Source organism: Alligator mississippiensis, chromosome 10 (assembly GCF_030867095.1).
Source record: "Alligator mississippiensis isolate rAllMis1 chromosome 10, rAllMis1, whole genome shotgun sequence".
Lineage (NCBI taxonomy): Eukaryota > Metazoa > Chordata > Crocodylia > Alligatoridae > Alligator > Alligator mississippiensis.
The window spans coordinates 52,428,462-52,443,694 of record NC_081833.1 but is presented as its reverse complement, the minus strand read 5'-3'; the positions used below and the strand labels follow the sequence as shown (position 1 = coordinate 52,443,694).

Here is a 15,233-nt window from a genome sequence, read left to right as displayed (position 1 = left end):
GCTCTCTCTAACATTTTCTAGAAGAGTTTTATTTGGTGTCATAAAAATAAGATACTGAGAAGAGCAAACAAGTTAACACTTACAAATAGAATGCACAGTACTGTCTTTACATACAAAGCCAGATGAAGGAAAAACAGACTATTCCAGACTCAACAAACCTGTTACAGATTACTTACTCCAGAAGGTGTGGACTCCATCCGGGTCTACGCCTGGACCCAAAAATCAAAAGAGCTTGGGTTAAATGATGTTGAAGACAAATGGTAAAAATAGCAGTTTAGTCACTACTAGATTAGAAAATGTGCAAGTTTCTTCATCTGCTCAGATTTTAGACAACTTGCTTTTAAATTATCACTAGTGGTTCAAAGAATGATTGAAAAGATAAGGAAAAAAATGAAGTTAAGCTAAGTATGTAGAAGCACATATATGCAAAAATCTACTTGCCTCAATCCTAGGGGGAAAACAAGAGCAAAGAAAGAGGAGCTAGCTGCCCTGAGCCTTTCCAGGTAGGGCAGAACATAAATCTAAATAATAAATAGAATATACAGATGGACTGAAAAAAAAAAAAAAAAAAAAAAATCAAACACTGATCACTGTTTTCTTCATTTTTCATGCCATGAATTATAACCTTACATTTCAATGGTTGGGCAAACTGTCTTTAAATTCTCCACTTAGAAGTGTAGTTTAGTATTATATAACTCAAGAAATGGATACAAAGGAATTTGTGTGCGTGTACAATCCACATAGAGATGACCCAAGTAGCTGCGCTGTTGATATCTGACTAAAGATCTGCCTTTTAAGTATAAATGAAGGGTAGTTGATAAACCTGTTATATCCTAGATCGAATTCAATGGATTTTATTTCAAATCATAATTTTTGTAATATAATTTGTTATTCAGTTATCTAGCATAACTATTGCCCCAAACAGGAAACCTGGAATTCTGATCTTTTTACCAAAAATGTCTGTAGCTACATGTATATTAAAACAAAAAAACAAACAAAAACCAAACTTTTCAGGGAAATGAGAACTTGAAAAGAAATAAAAGCTGTAGTTCCTTGATAAACTTAAAACTTTATAGACTCATTTAGTATTACAATTTGAGTAAAAAGTAACCTTCATGTTACTAAATGAATTTTAGGTCTTTTAGGTGCTTTATCCTCAACTTGGGATGAAGTAGTTGCTGTTGTAAATAGATGGATTTATAAAAAAATTGGACTACCTGCAATAGTCCATAAATATTAGTCAGTCACATCTTGAAACATTAACATTCCACCTATAAAATAGCCTGCATTGAGAGGATGGTTTATATAGGAGAAAAAGCAATTTTAAGATTGGAAAAACAAAGACACAAACAGGCAGTTAGGGTAGGTCATTTATTTATAATAGCAGACAAGGCTACCAGTTTATGAGCATTGGATTATGCTTGAAGTAGAAATATGAGATAGAGAAACAGATACTAAAGTTCCTGAACCTCAAGGGAGATTCCACCCCTGCATCCCATACTAAAGAAGAGATACATGACATCTCATTCTATACTGATAATGAAAATTTCTTCAGATCCTCAGTTTTGGATAATCAGCGTAGATAATTACTTAACAATCCAAATTAACTCTAAACCTTTCTGCATAGGCTGTTAGGTTTAAGTTGCCACAGGTGCATGGGAAAGACAGCTAGGAGCAGACCAATAGATGCATTAATTCTAAGAAACAAATTCTTCAAACCACAATGATAGTGTTAGAACAGCTGCTTAATCTTCCTTCATTTACTTTGTTTTTTCCTCAAACTTGAAAAAGAATATACTGCTTGTCTATTTCAGCCAAGCAGTTCAACCAATTAAAGGTCTCACCTACAAAAGTCTCTCTTCTCACACTGTTTCATTCGCCTCTTTATGTAAATTAATTGAGTCTCCAAATGACCTGAGCTTGAAGAAAATTATAGTATCTAACCGCAAAAGTAACCCTATTAGCCAGAGGAAAATACAAGCGTTGTGGGGGCTCCCTACATAAGTGAATGCTAGGAAGAATAACTTGGTGTAAATTTCCTCCTGGTGATGAAAATACATACATCTTCATTTTTCAGAAGAGTATCTGACTTCTTGGTATGTGAAAATTTTAAAGCTCCACTAGCTTTTAGGTACAAAGGTAAGGAAGAGAGGAAATGTCCCTATTATTTAATCTTTTCCCAGATTTCAATTTTGTGAAACAATTTTAATGTTGATATATGTTGTTGGTCTTTCCTAAGAACCAACAAAGCAAAGTCAATATTCCCAACTATTTCACTGCTGCTGACAGGGTTCTAAATAATATCAATGGAAGCAACTATTCTTCTAATTTTTACACTGCTGTCAGACTAACCTATGATAAATTGGAGTCATCTGCAGACTCAGGAAAGACCACTGCAATATTGTTCAGTGAGTCATGCTCACAACATTGCTGGTTTGTTTAAAAAGGAAAGAAAAAAAAAAGGAAGATGGATGGATTTGAATTCACACACAGAAAAACCTTCCTACTTGTGAACAAGCAGACAGGGTGTCTATATGCATGCTCTGGGGGGTGCTTTAGTTAGAGTGGCTCTGAAAGCTGCTCTAATTAAAGCGCGCACAGCCTCACATGTATTCAGCATCCTGTGGTTCAAAATGGTGGTGGGGACAGTTTAACTAAAGCTCGTTCGATGAGCTTTAGTCAAATCATTCCCACCACCATTCTGAAATGTGGGGACGCTGAATACATGCGACACGGAGGCTGCTGGAGCATGCTAGTTAGCACGCTGGAGCACAGCCGGAGCTGGAGTACAGCCAGAGCACAGCCGGCAACTGCTGGAGCATGCTAATTAGCATGCGTTGGAGCAGAGGTCTGTCACATGTATACGTGCCCATAGATTTTTAAACCTTGGTGCTCTTGATGAATGATAATGGCTCCAGCTGCTCTGTTACGATGTGAACCTCAGTAAGTTTGTTCAACAGGTACTGCATAAAGATAATCCAGATTTCCATTTTATTCTACAAAGCTCTCTCTTTATTGCATATCACACTCCAGACCATATACTGTATCTACTTGGATCCAAGACGAGGTTCCCCACCTCTCATTAAGCATGGAGAAAAAAGCCCATCATCTTAGACTTGCATACAAACCCGGGGAGGGGGTGGTAGAGCTTGCTGCTGTGGCTCTGACTCTGGCCCCAAACTGGGCTCAGGGCCAGAGTCAGACCCACAATAGTCACTTGGCCCTCCCTCCCCCCTGCCTCAGTTGCCCTCTACAGCTTCTGCCCACCCCTCTGCTCCCTGCTGTCCCACTTGACTGTCAGGCACAACATGGCTCCGGCTCTGGCTGGATTCCCTCCTGCGCACAGAGCACATGGAACTCCATCCCCTACCCAGCCAATCAGCAGTGTCAGTGCTGCTGTGTGGCCAACAGTAGCTATATTTCAACATGCCATGGTCCAGACAGGGAACAGAGTCCAAGCAGTGTCTGACAGTAAGGGGGGTGGGGGCAGAGGGCAAAGGGCCATCTGACTTCCTCTATCGCTTCTTTTCCTGCTGTAGCAGGGGGTTGGGAGGAGGGTGAACTGAAAACAACCCTCTGACAGAATTTTCCAGGTACAGAATCCAACTAACAAATGTATAAATTTTCCATATATAGAACCTAATTACTGGGGAGTAGTCTTAAATTCAGTCATCTTAGATTAGATGAAACATGGTATATTGAACAGTTAGTGATCTTATAGACTTCTCCCTCCCCTAACCTTCCTTGCTATACATACAGATAAGACAGAAATACAGAGAAGCCAAAACCTTTGAAGACATTGGCTAGTGTTAGCCATGGTAATTCCCTTTTAAGGAAACTATAAATATAGAAGTGAGCTATAAATTTTTCTTCATAGTGCTTAAAGTAAAGCTCCTGAAGGGATCAATGCTTAATATAGCTTTAGTACTTACTACTTTCACAGTTTTCCATTTAACTCTGAACTTTTGTGCCTACTTCTTTGAAATGTGTACCAAATATTTATTGAAAAATATGCCAAAGTTCATTGAATTATAAACTGATCTTCCACTAGAATGTCAAACTTATTCTTGTGGATGAGATTTTTCATGCTTAATCTCAGCTCAATGATGCATTTTATTTTTGAGTTACGCAAGTATAAAAAGATACTGCTTTCCAGAATGATGGTTTCCAAATGAAAAACAAGAAGTGGTTTAGTTTGGTTTTCAAATTTCTTACAGACCTTAAACTTAATCCTTGATATATCTGGAAAAAGCTTTTCACCAGCACTATGGAAGTAAACTATAAATCCTAGATAGTCACTAGGATTGTGCGAAACGGCTATGTTTTGTTTCGGTTTTGGATTTGGCCATTTCGGAGGACAGTGTTTTGTTTCAGTGTTTTGGATCACTGTTCTATTTTGATTCGGCCAAATCTGTTTCGGAGTTTCAATGCTGTTTTGGCACCGATTAGGAGATTTGGATTCGGCTGGGAGAGGCAGGCACAGCTGGGCGGCTGCAGATTCTCCTGAGGCTGTGCCTGTCTCTCCCCGGGGTTGGGGAAGCTGCAGGAGAAGCCCCCATGGCTCCCCTGCCCAGCCCCAGCCCAGCACTATTTTTTTTTTTTTTTTTTTAAGTCCTGTGCTTACTGGCTGCAGCAGCAGCGATCGGGGTCTCTGAGGCAGAGCCCCCCCCCCCCACATAGTATGGGGTAGCAGGAATCACTACTCCCCCCTCCCCTCCTCCGCCAGTCTGGCACCAGCACAGCGGCTGCCCCATGGTGCAGGTGCAGAGCAGCTCAGCAAGGCGCTGTGCGGTGTCTGGGAGCTGGGGCAGCTCCACCTGTCAGCTGGAGCTGGGCACCGCTCAGCCCCAGCAGCCCCAGTTCCCAGACAGTGCACAGTGCCCTGCCAAGCTCTGCTTCACCTGTGCCATGAGGCAGCTGCCACATGGGTGCCAGGCGGGGGTAGGGGGCACATCCCTGCTGCCCCCCATGGTGCGGGAGGGCTCTGCCACAAACCCTCAAAGGCTCTGATTGCCACTGCTGCAGCCGGTGAGTGCAGGACTTTTTATTTTTTTTAAATGGCGGGAGGCTGGAGCCAGGCAGGGGATGGGGTGAGGCAAAGCAGCCATGGGGGCTTCTCCTCTGGCTGGGTTTCTCCCACGCCTCCTCTGGCTGTGTCTGCCTCTGCTCCAGCAGGAGGAGATGCAGGAGAAGCCCCCAGAGCTGCCCTGCCTGGCCCCATCCTCCACCCAGCCTCCCGGCACTTTAAAAGGAGGGCTGCGGGGCCGTGCCGGACTCTTCCCGGGGATGCCTCTGAAACATCTCCAAAACAAAACCATCTGAAATGTTTTGGAAATGTTTCAGAGCTTTTTGTTTCATTTCAGATTCAGTGTTTCAGGTACCAAAACAGGCCAAAATACCTCCGAAACGAAATGGCTGCTTTAATTTTGCACAGCCTTAATAACTGCATTCATTTCAGTGCATTTCTGATTAGGCATAATAGTCTATACGTAAATTGAAAACTGCATAATTAGGGCATAAGGCTAAAATCTATCTGTACAAAGGACCACTACAAGGTCTATGCATATCAACTAGGAGTTTAGTAACTGCCTAGCCATTTACACTTAGATAAGCACATTAAGGGTGATGACAGAAGTGTGTGTGTGTGTGTGTGTGTGTGGAAAGCACTTTTACTTGAAACTCCATGCACCACTGCACCAAGCCCAATGCATGCCCAGAAGCATGAACGGAGTGTGCCCCCGGCAGCTGGAAGGCATGGCTGCAACTGGTGGTGGCCGGAACGCAGCAGCAGTGAGCTCCTGCAGATGCCACCAGCACGGTCAGCAGTGGGGGAGGCGGGTTGTGGAAAGCGCTGGCCATAGGTCGACAACCACCTGCAGGTGCTGCTGGCCACGTCGGCAGCAGCCAGGAGCAACCATGGACTTCCTGCAGATGCTGCCGACGGTTCTGGCAGTAGAGTGACAAGCGGCAACCACTCGTAGGCAATGCTGACAGTGTTGACAGCGCTTTTTTGCAGAGGGTGCATGTACACCCGCATGCACCCCCTATGCGTCGCCCCTGCCCAGAAGAGGCATTGCATTAGCTCAACCCATCTCCACAGCATCTGTATAGATCAGGTGCTTCAGCAAGACTTTTTGGTGTTTTTATCTAAAGCTGGTTCACAATCAGGTATTAGATAAAAGCACCAAAAAAGGCACTTCAGCAGGTGGGGGGGGGGGGGGCGGCACTTTTATCTATTAGCTGATTGAATCAGCTAATAGATAAAAGTGCCAAAAAGCCTTGCTGAAGCACCTGATTTATACAGGCATTGGGTGAGCTGAGTCCAACTAATGTGATGCCTGGTCTGGGCATGTGCTGGGCTCAGCACAGGGGTATGCAGAGTTTAAAGTAAAGCACCGTTTTGTTTTGTTGTTTGTTGTTGGGGGTTTTTTTTTGGGGGGGGGGGGGGGGGTTATGTCTGTAAGCAGCCAATGGGCTTAACTGTATAACACAATGTTTGCATTCATATGTAAATAACTAATATTTGTTCCAGTTAAACAGCTTAAACATGCATCTTCTTTCAACATCACTATTTTGTAACCTAACTGTACTCTAACCTAATTGTATAAATGATTAAGACCTGTGAATGTCAAGGCTTCTAAAACACCCTCCCCATCTTCCTAGGAACAGTCAATTTCAAGGCTACTAACAAAGGCATAGAAACTTTGAAAAAAGTAACAAGCCTTAATGAGGTGTAAAAAACATAGTGCAGGCTGAACCAGTATTAAATGATTGCTCACACGAACTTGAGGAAGTGCAGGCTTCAGTTCTTCTTTAGTCCTAAGGCTACAGACTTAAACAAAAGTACACTGTATAAAAGCTTTATGAGCCTTTTGCATAAGATGAATTTAATCTGTATACGTTAGAATTGACTGAAAATAAGGTACTGTTCAAGCAGCATTCCATTACTGAGTTTTAAGCACCTTTTACTATTCAGAGCCCTGAGTAGATGGACTTTTGAACAGGGTCAGACATCATTACTTGAAACAACTCGATACCATGATTCGTAGATTATCAGTATGACATTGACAACAGTACATACAACATTAACTTCAGCAAAGGGTTCAAACTGTTTTCGATATTAGCTACAACGCTGTTTTCAATACATTGCTGCAAATATAAAATGTATTAACTGAAAGCAATATACAGCTTAAATCTTGTTTCATTAAGATAGACGAAACATATATGATTATATTTTAAATGCTCAGCTATAGTACGTGCTGGTTACTAACATCGTATTGGGTAAAATACTTTTTAAATCTCATACCTGGTGATTCTAATAAGCAAGAGCAGAATAAAGTTAGCAATAGAGGTGCACCAACACATTGGTCTATATCGGATTGGCACCGATAACTGACATTAATCAGCAATCGGCTTTTTTTGGCTGATGTCACCAATAAATGCTGCATGCACGTACACAGCCGCAGTATGCATGCGGTCAGTCCGGCAGCGTGGAGAGCAGCATCTGGCTGGTAAGTCTGCTGTTGGAAAAGGGTGGAGGAAGGGTAGTGAGGAGGGAAGGCAGATCAAGGCCCCTACAGTAAGGAAGGGAGTGAGGCTGGAACAGGGGCAGGTGCTGCCCAGCCAGGGCAGGCCATGAGTGGCTTGTCTTGGGGATGTGTGGGGGGGGAAGGGGATGGCTCTTGCCACTACGTGCACCCCCAGGGGAGTCACCCCGCCCCCAGATTTGTGCACTGGCGAGGGTGGGCTGCTGCTGCGTTCTGTAGTCAGTGGCAGTGCTGAGCTCGTCCCAACAGGGGGGCTGGGCTAGGGCTGTGCTTGGGGCGGGTGGGGACAGTGGCGCTAGGAGGGGGACTACAGGGTGAGCTGCAGCCACCCCAAAATTCAACGTAGCCCACACCATGGCTCCCCTTCCCAGCACCACCACTGCCTGCCTCAAGCACAGCCTAGGCCCAAACCACCCGCCGGGAAGAGCCTGGTGCTGCCTCAGGCTGCAGCTTGCAGAGGCAGCCCACCCTTGCCCATGCACGGTTCTAGGGGGCACATGCCCCCCATGCCTCCCCTGGGGGTGCATGCAGCGGTGGGAGCCACCACCCTCCCCCCAACGATCTGTTCATGGCTCTGTCCCATGCCCCACCATGACTGAGGAGCACCTACCCCAGCCCCTCTCCCTCCCTTCGCCATGGGGCCTTGATCTGCCCCCCGCCACACCCCTTCCCTCCTCCTGCAACAGGCTTACCAGCTGGATGCTGCTCTGCAAGCTGCCAGGATGCATATCAATAACTGGATTGGTATTGGTGGATATGGTTCATTAATAATTGGCCATCAGTATTGGTCCAAAAATTCTTTATTGGTGCACCGCTAGTTAGCAAAGCAGAAAGCCCATGCAAAGTCCTCTGTACAATTCAGTATTTCACTGTATTTTACAAACTGATTCTATTAACTGATAGAAAAAACAGCTTATATGCAAAGGTGATTGCTTAAGATTTTGCTTATGGCAAGGCGCTGACTCTATAAAACATGATACCTATAAATGGTGGGAAATGTACAATGTAGAATGTTTTTAGCATCTGGCTTAGATTATAACATGTGGTTGATTCTATTAAGTGAAAATTCAATATCTCGCAGTTGCATTTACAGGAGTAAGTTATCATTAAATTATGTTAAACCAAGGCTTAAATCTTAAGCCCACGCACAAATTTACACACTAAGCAATTCCATCATTGTCAATGGAATGATTCACTGTACATGAAGTTGGCACAATTCAGTCTTTGCAGGATTGAGGCAATAATGAAAAAGTTCACTGTTTCTTCACTGAACTATGTCCACCTAGAATCAATACAAGTGTTTCTAATTTCATTCATGTTTAAAAAAAAAAAAAAAAAAAAATCAATTATTTGAAGTACTGAATTTGAAAATAATGAAGTTATCACAGCTAAGCTTTTTGAAAATAATCCTAACTTTATTGTACAAAAAGTATCCATAAACAACAAGTCTCTGTTTCAAAAGGTTTATGTATAGTTTACCTTTTATCCACAACAGGCTTTTGAACTTGACCCCTGGTAACTTTGACCCATGATGACATTTTAATTCCTAGGAAAATGGAATACATTGCATTAATTTCTTTTCCTGAGTTAAGAGAGATCATTCTTAAAACATCTCTAGCATACGTAAGTTCAAAAGAATTGCTGTATTGCCAATTTTTAAAAACACTTATTTCAGAGATCAGTGATGCTGTTTGTTCATAATTCCTAAAATAAATCCCTTCACATTGTTGGACCAGCTTCACTTATTACAATTCATTTTTTTTTTTTATCCCAAGCAAAACAATGTATTTTTTTCCCATTTCTTCTTTAAAAAAAGTCACTGAAGCTTTGAATTGAGTGTTTAGTCCAAACTAAATATAGTTATAGTTCCTTGTTTCTTGTACAGCTGTCTTTTAGAAATATGCGAAATATGGGGCCTCATATAATCCACAGTTGCATAGGATCTAAAAGATATCAGTCAGATCTTATTCTAAGCAAGAATGAAGCTATAGTGGCACTATCAAATGTTGCTTTGATCACTACAAGCATCAGTTAGTCAATGAAAATTAAGATTAGTATCTATAAATCATATTCAGCTTCCCCTAAAATTTCTCCAAATTCTAGTGCTCTCAAATACTGAGCATGTTTGCCAATCTCACCCTCCCTCAATTCCTGTCTGACTGCCAGTTTTAAAAATTATATAAAAGTTCAGACCCAAAGCATCCCAAAAGGACCCTCTGGCTGATGGGATCTGCTATTTACAAATGGCATGCAAGTTCTTTCAGAAAAACATTCAGTGCCCACTCAGGGCTCCTCCTGACTGCAGCTCTTCCTCTGTCATTTAAGTTATCTCTTCTCATTCTTGGCTGACTAGCTCTATTCTTCAAGTTCCAGAGATCGCTCTCTTGCTCATTTTGAAGCACCCTCTCCAGGATACAGACCATGATCATCTTGTGGAAGATGGGAGGGAAAGAGAGTTATTACCAGGTAAAGGCCAGAGTCAGAGCCATAGCTGCTGCCTGCACCACCACTTGCACTCAAATCCAAGGTGAAGGACATTTCCCCTTCCCCCATGTTAAATGTGGGGAAGAAAAACAAACAACTTTGACTTGGATTCAGGTAAATACAATATATTCCTAACCTAAAGGAAAAGGCAGCTTTGATGCTTATAGCTATTTGTTCTGTTATCTGAGTCATCCCAGTAATTTCAGGGGAAACCGAGTATCAGCTCAGTGCAGATAAACAGGCCACCTCTTCTCTTTCTCCTTGCATATAACTATCCCACCTGCTGTACCTGACTTGTGGGTAGTATGATCCATCAACTACCACTGCAGAATACATCACAAAGTATAATCTTATGCAAAAGCACAGCACTACTCTTTCCCTGATGTGTTTGACACTAATTATCCATTAGGTGTTAATTAAAGAGAAGTAAATCCAGACTAGAGATCTGTTAACTAGGAAACTCAAGACAGTCATTAAGGCCATTTATAGATATTACATTTTTCTACATATAACCTGGACTACAGCTGTCACTGTACCTACGTGGAGGTCTGTAGTCCGAATTAAAATTGGCTCCAGTCTGAATTAATTTTAATTTTCATTCAATGAAGATTAGTTAATGCAGGCTAGGGTAGTCCAAACTAGGCAGTTTAAAACTGTATTAATTAACATGTATATGCATCTCCAGCTTGCTGTTGCTTATGCCCAGCACCAGGTGTAGCAAGCAAATGCAGTTTTGTGGCCCTGATTGGGAGGGGTGGGCAGTGTCCAGCCCCTGCTGCCTCTACTGCAGAAGTGCACAAAAACCTCCCTGATGGTCAGTGATCATCTACTAACCCTGAATTTGAACTGAAATTTGGTTCGAACTGTATGATGCGAATCAGTTCAAAGAACGGTGAGCACATCTACAAACGGCCTCAAATTTGACTGGTCTAGACTGAAATCCAGTACCGGTTTACTACATGTCGTAACTTCAGCAGCAAGAGAGCGCAGAGATTGCTCTGGGTACGTCCAAACTCTGGCCTGGATTCAACACATGGATACACCAAAACAAAGCGAACGGTTTAGAGCATCATCCCAGCAAGTGAGGCGGTGGGTGGGTCACAACCTCTGGAAATGCCAGTTCATTCATTTTTTGAGGACAGAAACAACACTTGAGCAATTCCTCTGCTGCAAAGACCACAGCGGAGCAGAAAGTTTTTAACACTGCGGACTCCTGTTTGAAACCTCTGGGGCGATCTTATGAAGCGCCTACCAGTGCCAACGCCGCGCGGTGCCCCCAGCTTAGAATCGCTGCCCGGCACCAGAGCCAGGGGCTCCACCCTTCTCGACTCCAGCGGCCCTTGGAAAACGAGCGCTCGGGGCTTTCCTCGGTTTGGGGAGGACACAAGCGCATCTTCCCTGGGGCTTTCACCCATGAGGATCTCTGGGTTGGTCTCGGGAGCCTGCCCGCACCCTGCAGGGACCTCGAGACCCGCCGCCCCCGAGTCTGACGGCAGCCAGGGGCGTCCCTCAGCCAAGGGGGGGCTCCGCGCAGCCCAAGAGCTCGGAGCGGAGCCCCCAGGCGCCGAGAAGCGGGGACGCCACGCCACGCCGCGCCCGGCCCAGCCCGGCCCGGCTGCGAGAGGCAGCGGCAGCCGCTCAGCCCCCGCCCGCGGCCCGGCGCTCAGCCCCCCAGCAGACCCGGCCGGCTGCCCCTCCCGCCCCGCGGCCCGCACTCACGCTCCGCAGCCTGGCGGCGCCCGCCCCGCTCGGCGCAGCGCACACAAAGCGGCGGCGGGGGCGGGGGCGGCGGCGGCGGCAGCTGTGGAGGAAGGCAGGCTCCGCCCTCGGAGCGGCCGCACTGCACGGCCCGGCCTCGCCCACAGCGCCTCCCCCGGCGGCCGGCGGCGCTGCACCCAGGGCGGGCCCCTCCGCGCCTCCCGCTGCCGCGCGATTTCCGCCCCGCGCCGCCGCCGCCCTGAGCCCCGCGCCCGGCGCCGGCCGGTCTGTCCGTCCGTCCGTGCGGGCTCAAGCGGCTCCTCCGCGGGGCCGAGCTGGGCTCGAGCGGATCGCCCGCTTTGATCAGGATGATCCGGGCCCCGGGCAGGCTGGGCTCTGCCTCCGGGGCAGGGGCTGCCTCGGAATGTTTTCCTCAGCCCCGATCAAGGGGAGGTGCGGGGCGCGGGGCGCGGGGCCCACCCTGCCGCCACATCTCTGCCCGTGGAGGACAGGGGCTTTTTACTGAGTCTAAGGGGTTTAATTGACTCCTTTGATGGGTAGGTTCCTCTTCAGGCCGGCTTTCGCGTTGGACAGCGCTTTTTAAATCAGGAGGCCTCTTATCTGTAAGCAAGTCACCGGCAGGGGAAACGCGGTGAGCACCCAGGCGGTTTTCCTAGTTGCACCCGGGGTTAAAATGCTGTCCTGGCACAGGGTGGTACCCACGGAGGTAATGTCTAGTTAATCTCCCTCTTTCGCTTCTCGGCCTCTTGATGGCTCAGATCAAGTGTGGTGGCTTCTCAACCTGGCAGGGGAAATACCGTGTATCTGTGTCCAAGAAGGCAGTTTTCCCGAACCGCGTTGCAGGAGAACTGCCCTTCTGGTGCGGTTCGGGACCGGCCGAGGTGCAGTGGCTTTAATCCCAGTTCGCGGAAAGGGGAGTCTCCTCCCTAGCTTGCTCCGAGCGCCTTATGGCTGAGGGCAAGCAAAACTCAGGGGCATCTGAACCCCAAGCCTCTAGGCTTGGGCCTGCAAGTAGGATGCCCACCAAAGGTTTTGGAAACATCTGAAGCCCCCGGTGCAGGTAGAGGATGCTTGCCAGTAGTAGGGCCACTTACGGTTCTGGACTCTTGGATATGGAATTAGTTTTGGCTAATTTGGCCTCAGATACAAATTAGATAAAAATTAAATTCTCCCACTTTCACTTCCAGTGAGATCTTGGCTTTATGCTCACTTTATGGAAATGTGAGACTTCTCCCTAGCTTGCTCCTGGGGCTGTATGGCCAGAGCCAACCCAAGCAAGGTGCAGGGCCCAGGGCAAATCAGCCTATGCAGGGCCCCAGCCCTGCCTTGATCCTGTGCACCCCAGCCCTGAAGAAGTTGCCACCCCCACTGGCATCAGTGGGGGAAGGGGGTTGTGAGTGGCCGGCTGCAAAGCCAGCAGCAGCAGTGTAGAGTCGCTGTGGCCACTCTGCCTGGGTCTGCAGGGCTGCCCAAAGCATGGGGCCTGGGGCGGTCGCACCAATTTACATGCCCCTGCAGGGATAGCCCTGCTTATGGCTAAGTGCAAGCAAAAGTCAGGGGCCTCCAAGCCCCAAGCCTCCGGGCTTAGACCTACACTAGGATGCCTGCCCAAGGATTTAGAAATATCTGAAGCCCCAGGTGGGATGGAGGATGTTTGCTGGTAGTAGGGCCACTTATGGTTCTTGACTGACTCATGGATTTGGAATTGATTTGGCTGATTTGGCTTGGAACGCTAACAAATTTCAAAAAGAAAAAAAAGAGTTAAGCAACCAGCATTCTGTAGATTCGGTTTGGACAGCACATCCTGTGGACACCTGCTGGATCTGACAGACTCTTTCAGGTGGAAGAGGTTTGGGATTTAAGTTGTAACATCCCCACACACTTAGGGTTGTATGTAGGAAAGTGTGTTCTAGTTTCATATTGCTGTGAATCTTGTTTGTGTTTTATACTGTGCCTTTCTGAGGACTGGAAGATGACCTCCTCTCCCCTCATTGTCGTAAGAGTCCCTCCAAGGCACCCACGCAACCGGGTTGGTGACTGGCTACATCTTCAGGTGCAATGACTACCTTTGAATTGATTGGTCTGCATTAGTAGTGTCAAATGATGCTGTTTCTGGTTGGGACCAGATGTCAGAAAAGTGATTTAAGGGTCAGGCCATCTGGCCCTTAAATCAGGTGGTCTGTTTCTGCTCCTGGGGCTGCTGAAAGCTGAATTGGGAGCCAGAAAGCCTGCTTTCCATGGAGGGGGGTTCTCCCCCACTTCTTCACTGGAGAAACAAACTGAAGCTATGAGAAGGGAAAGCCTCAGGTTCAGGGAGAGAAAGTCTATCTTAGGGCTTGAGACTGCTGTTTTCTACCTGTTCTTTTCCTCTTTGTTTTTTTCTGGGTTTTGAGTGGGATGATGCTGGGGGGCATCAATCCCTGCAGCAAACTAGCCAAGGTTAGAGCCTGGCAGTTTTGTTGACATGCTCTGAGCCAGAGCTGAGAGCCTGGGAGGTTTCAGCTGCTGTTAGAACTTCTTTTGGGTTCAGCATAGCTGTGCACTGAACCCCAGCTGTGCGTCTTGCTGGCAGTTTTGGCCATGCAGGCCTTGAGTAGGATGATGCCACGAGTGTAAGTGTATTTATTCCCCAGTACAGACTGACCAGGAACTGGGTCCTGGTCGATACTAGCTCCTGTGTTGGGGATTTTGTGTCTCAACACAATGGGATAGCTGAGACTTGATGTCTAGGTTGCAGCCGTAAGCCCGGGCTCTTTTTGCTGTTCACAGCTGTTGCATTTCAGCCCACTTGTGTGGGGCTGAACCCCAACCTCAGTGCTGTATAGGCCTGGCCGGCTTTTTGCCACCCAATCCACGCCCAGTGAAATAGGCCTGGGCCTTCCTTTGTCCCCTTTGCAGTTTATGCCCCAAGCAAGCAGTGTGGTTGGGTGCTAGTTGTAGTTTAAGCCCAAGCCAAGATCAGCTTGGCCCCCCTTGTATTGTTTCATAGTTGTTGGTCTCAGCACAGCAGTGCAGCTGAGACTACATGTCCAGGCCAAACAGGCCTGGCGCTTTTTCATTGTATGTTCAGGCCCTGCTGCAGGACAGACCTGAGTCCCCCTTCTGTTGTTTTACAGCTGTTGTATCTCAGCATAGCTGTATTGTTGAGCCCCTCTGTACATTTGATGCATGTCTGGGTCTGGCTTGGGGCCTGGCACGTTTTGCACCTGGCACACGTAGCTCTGTGTCCTGACTAATCATCATGGCTGGTGCTGGTTGCAGTTCAGGCTCTTTTGCTGGCTTTTCTTTGAGTTCTCTTGCAGCTTCTTGCCCCAGCAGAGCTGAGATTAGGACTAGAAACTTTGGGGTGCGATATGTTGATAAAAACAAAGCCACTATGTGGAAGTGGAGATCAGAGCTACAGCTTTGCAGGGAACAGTGAGGGGCCCTTTGCAATGCAGAAAGACCTATGCTCTCTAGCAGCTCCCTGTGGTGCAATAGACC

At 46.6% G+C, this 15,233-nt stretch overlaps 1 protein-coding gene across 3 annotated transcripts in view; it reads right to left on the bottom strand.

Moving 5' to 3' along the window:
- LOC102562739 (nuclear receptor coactivator 5) overlaps positions 1–11,495 on the bottom strand; it is a 76,917-nt gene extending 65,422 nt beyond the window's left edge. Inside the window, exons 1-3 of one of the 3 annotated variants that reach the window (XM_059713799.1) lie at positions 11,284–11,495; positions 9,027–9,093; positions 177–209 (exon numbers count right to left, since the gene is read on the bottom strand). In XM_059713799.1, coding sequence (XP_059569782.1) covers positions 177–209; positions 9,027–9,093; positions 11,284–11,446 — 263 coding nt within the window. In that variant the 5' untranslated portion in view covers positions 11,447–11,495. The remainder of the gene's footprint in view (positions 1–176; positions 210–9,026; positions 9,094–11,283) is intronic. The other 2 variants (XM_006273205.4, XM_059713800.1) reach the window with 2 other exon arrangements.
- Between the last annotated feature and the right edge of the window lie 3,738 nt (positions 11,496–15,233).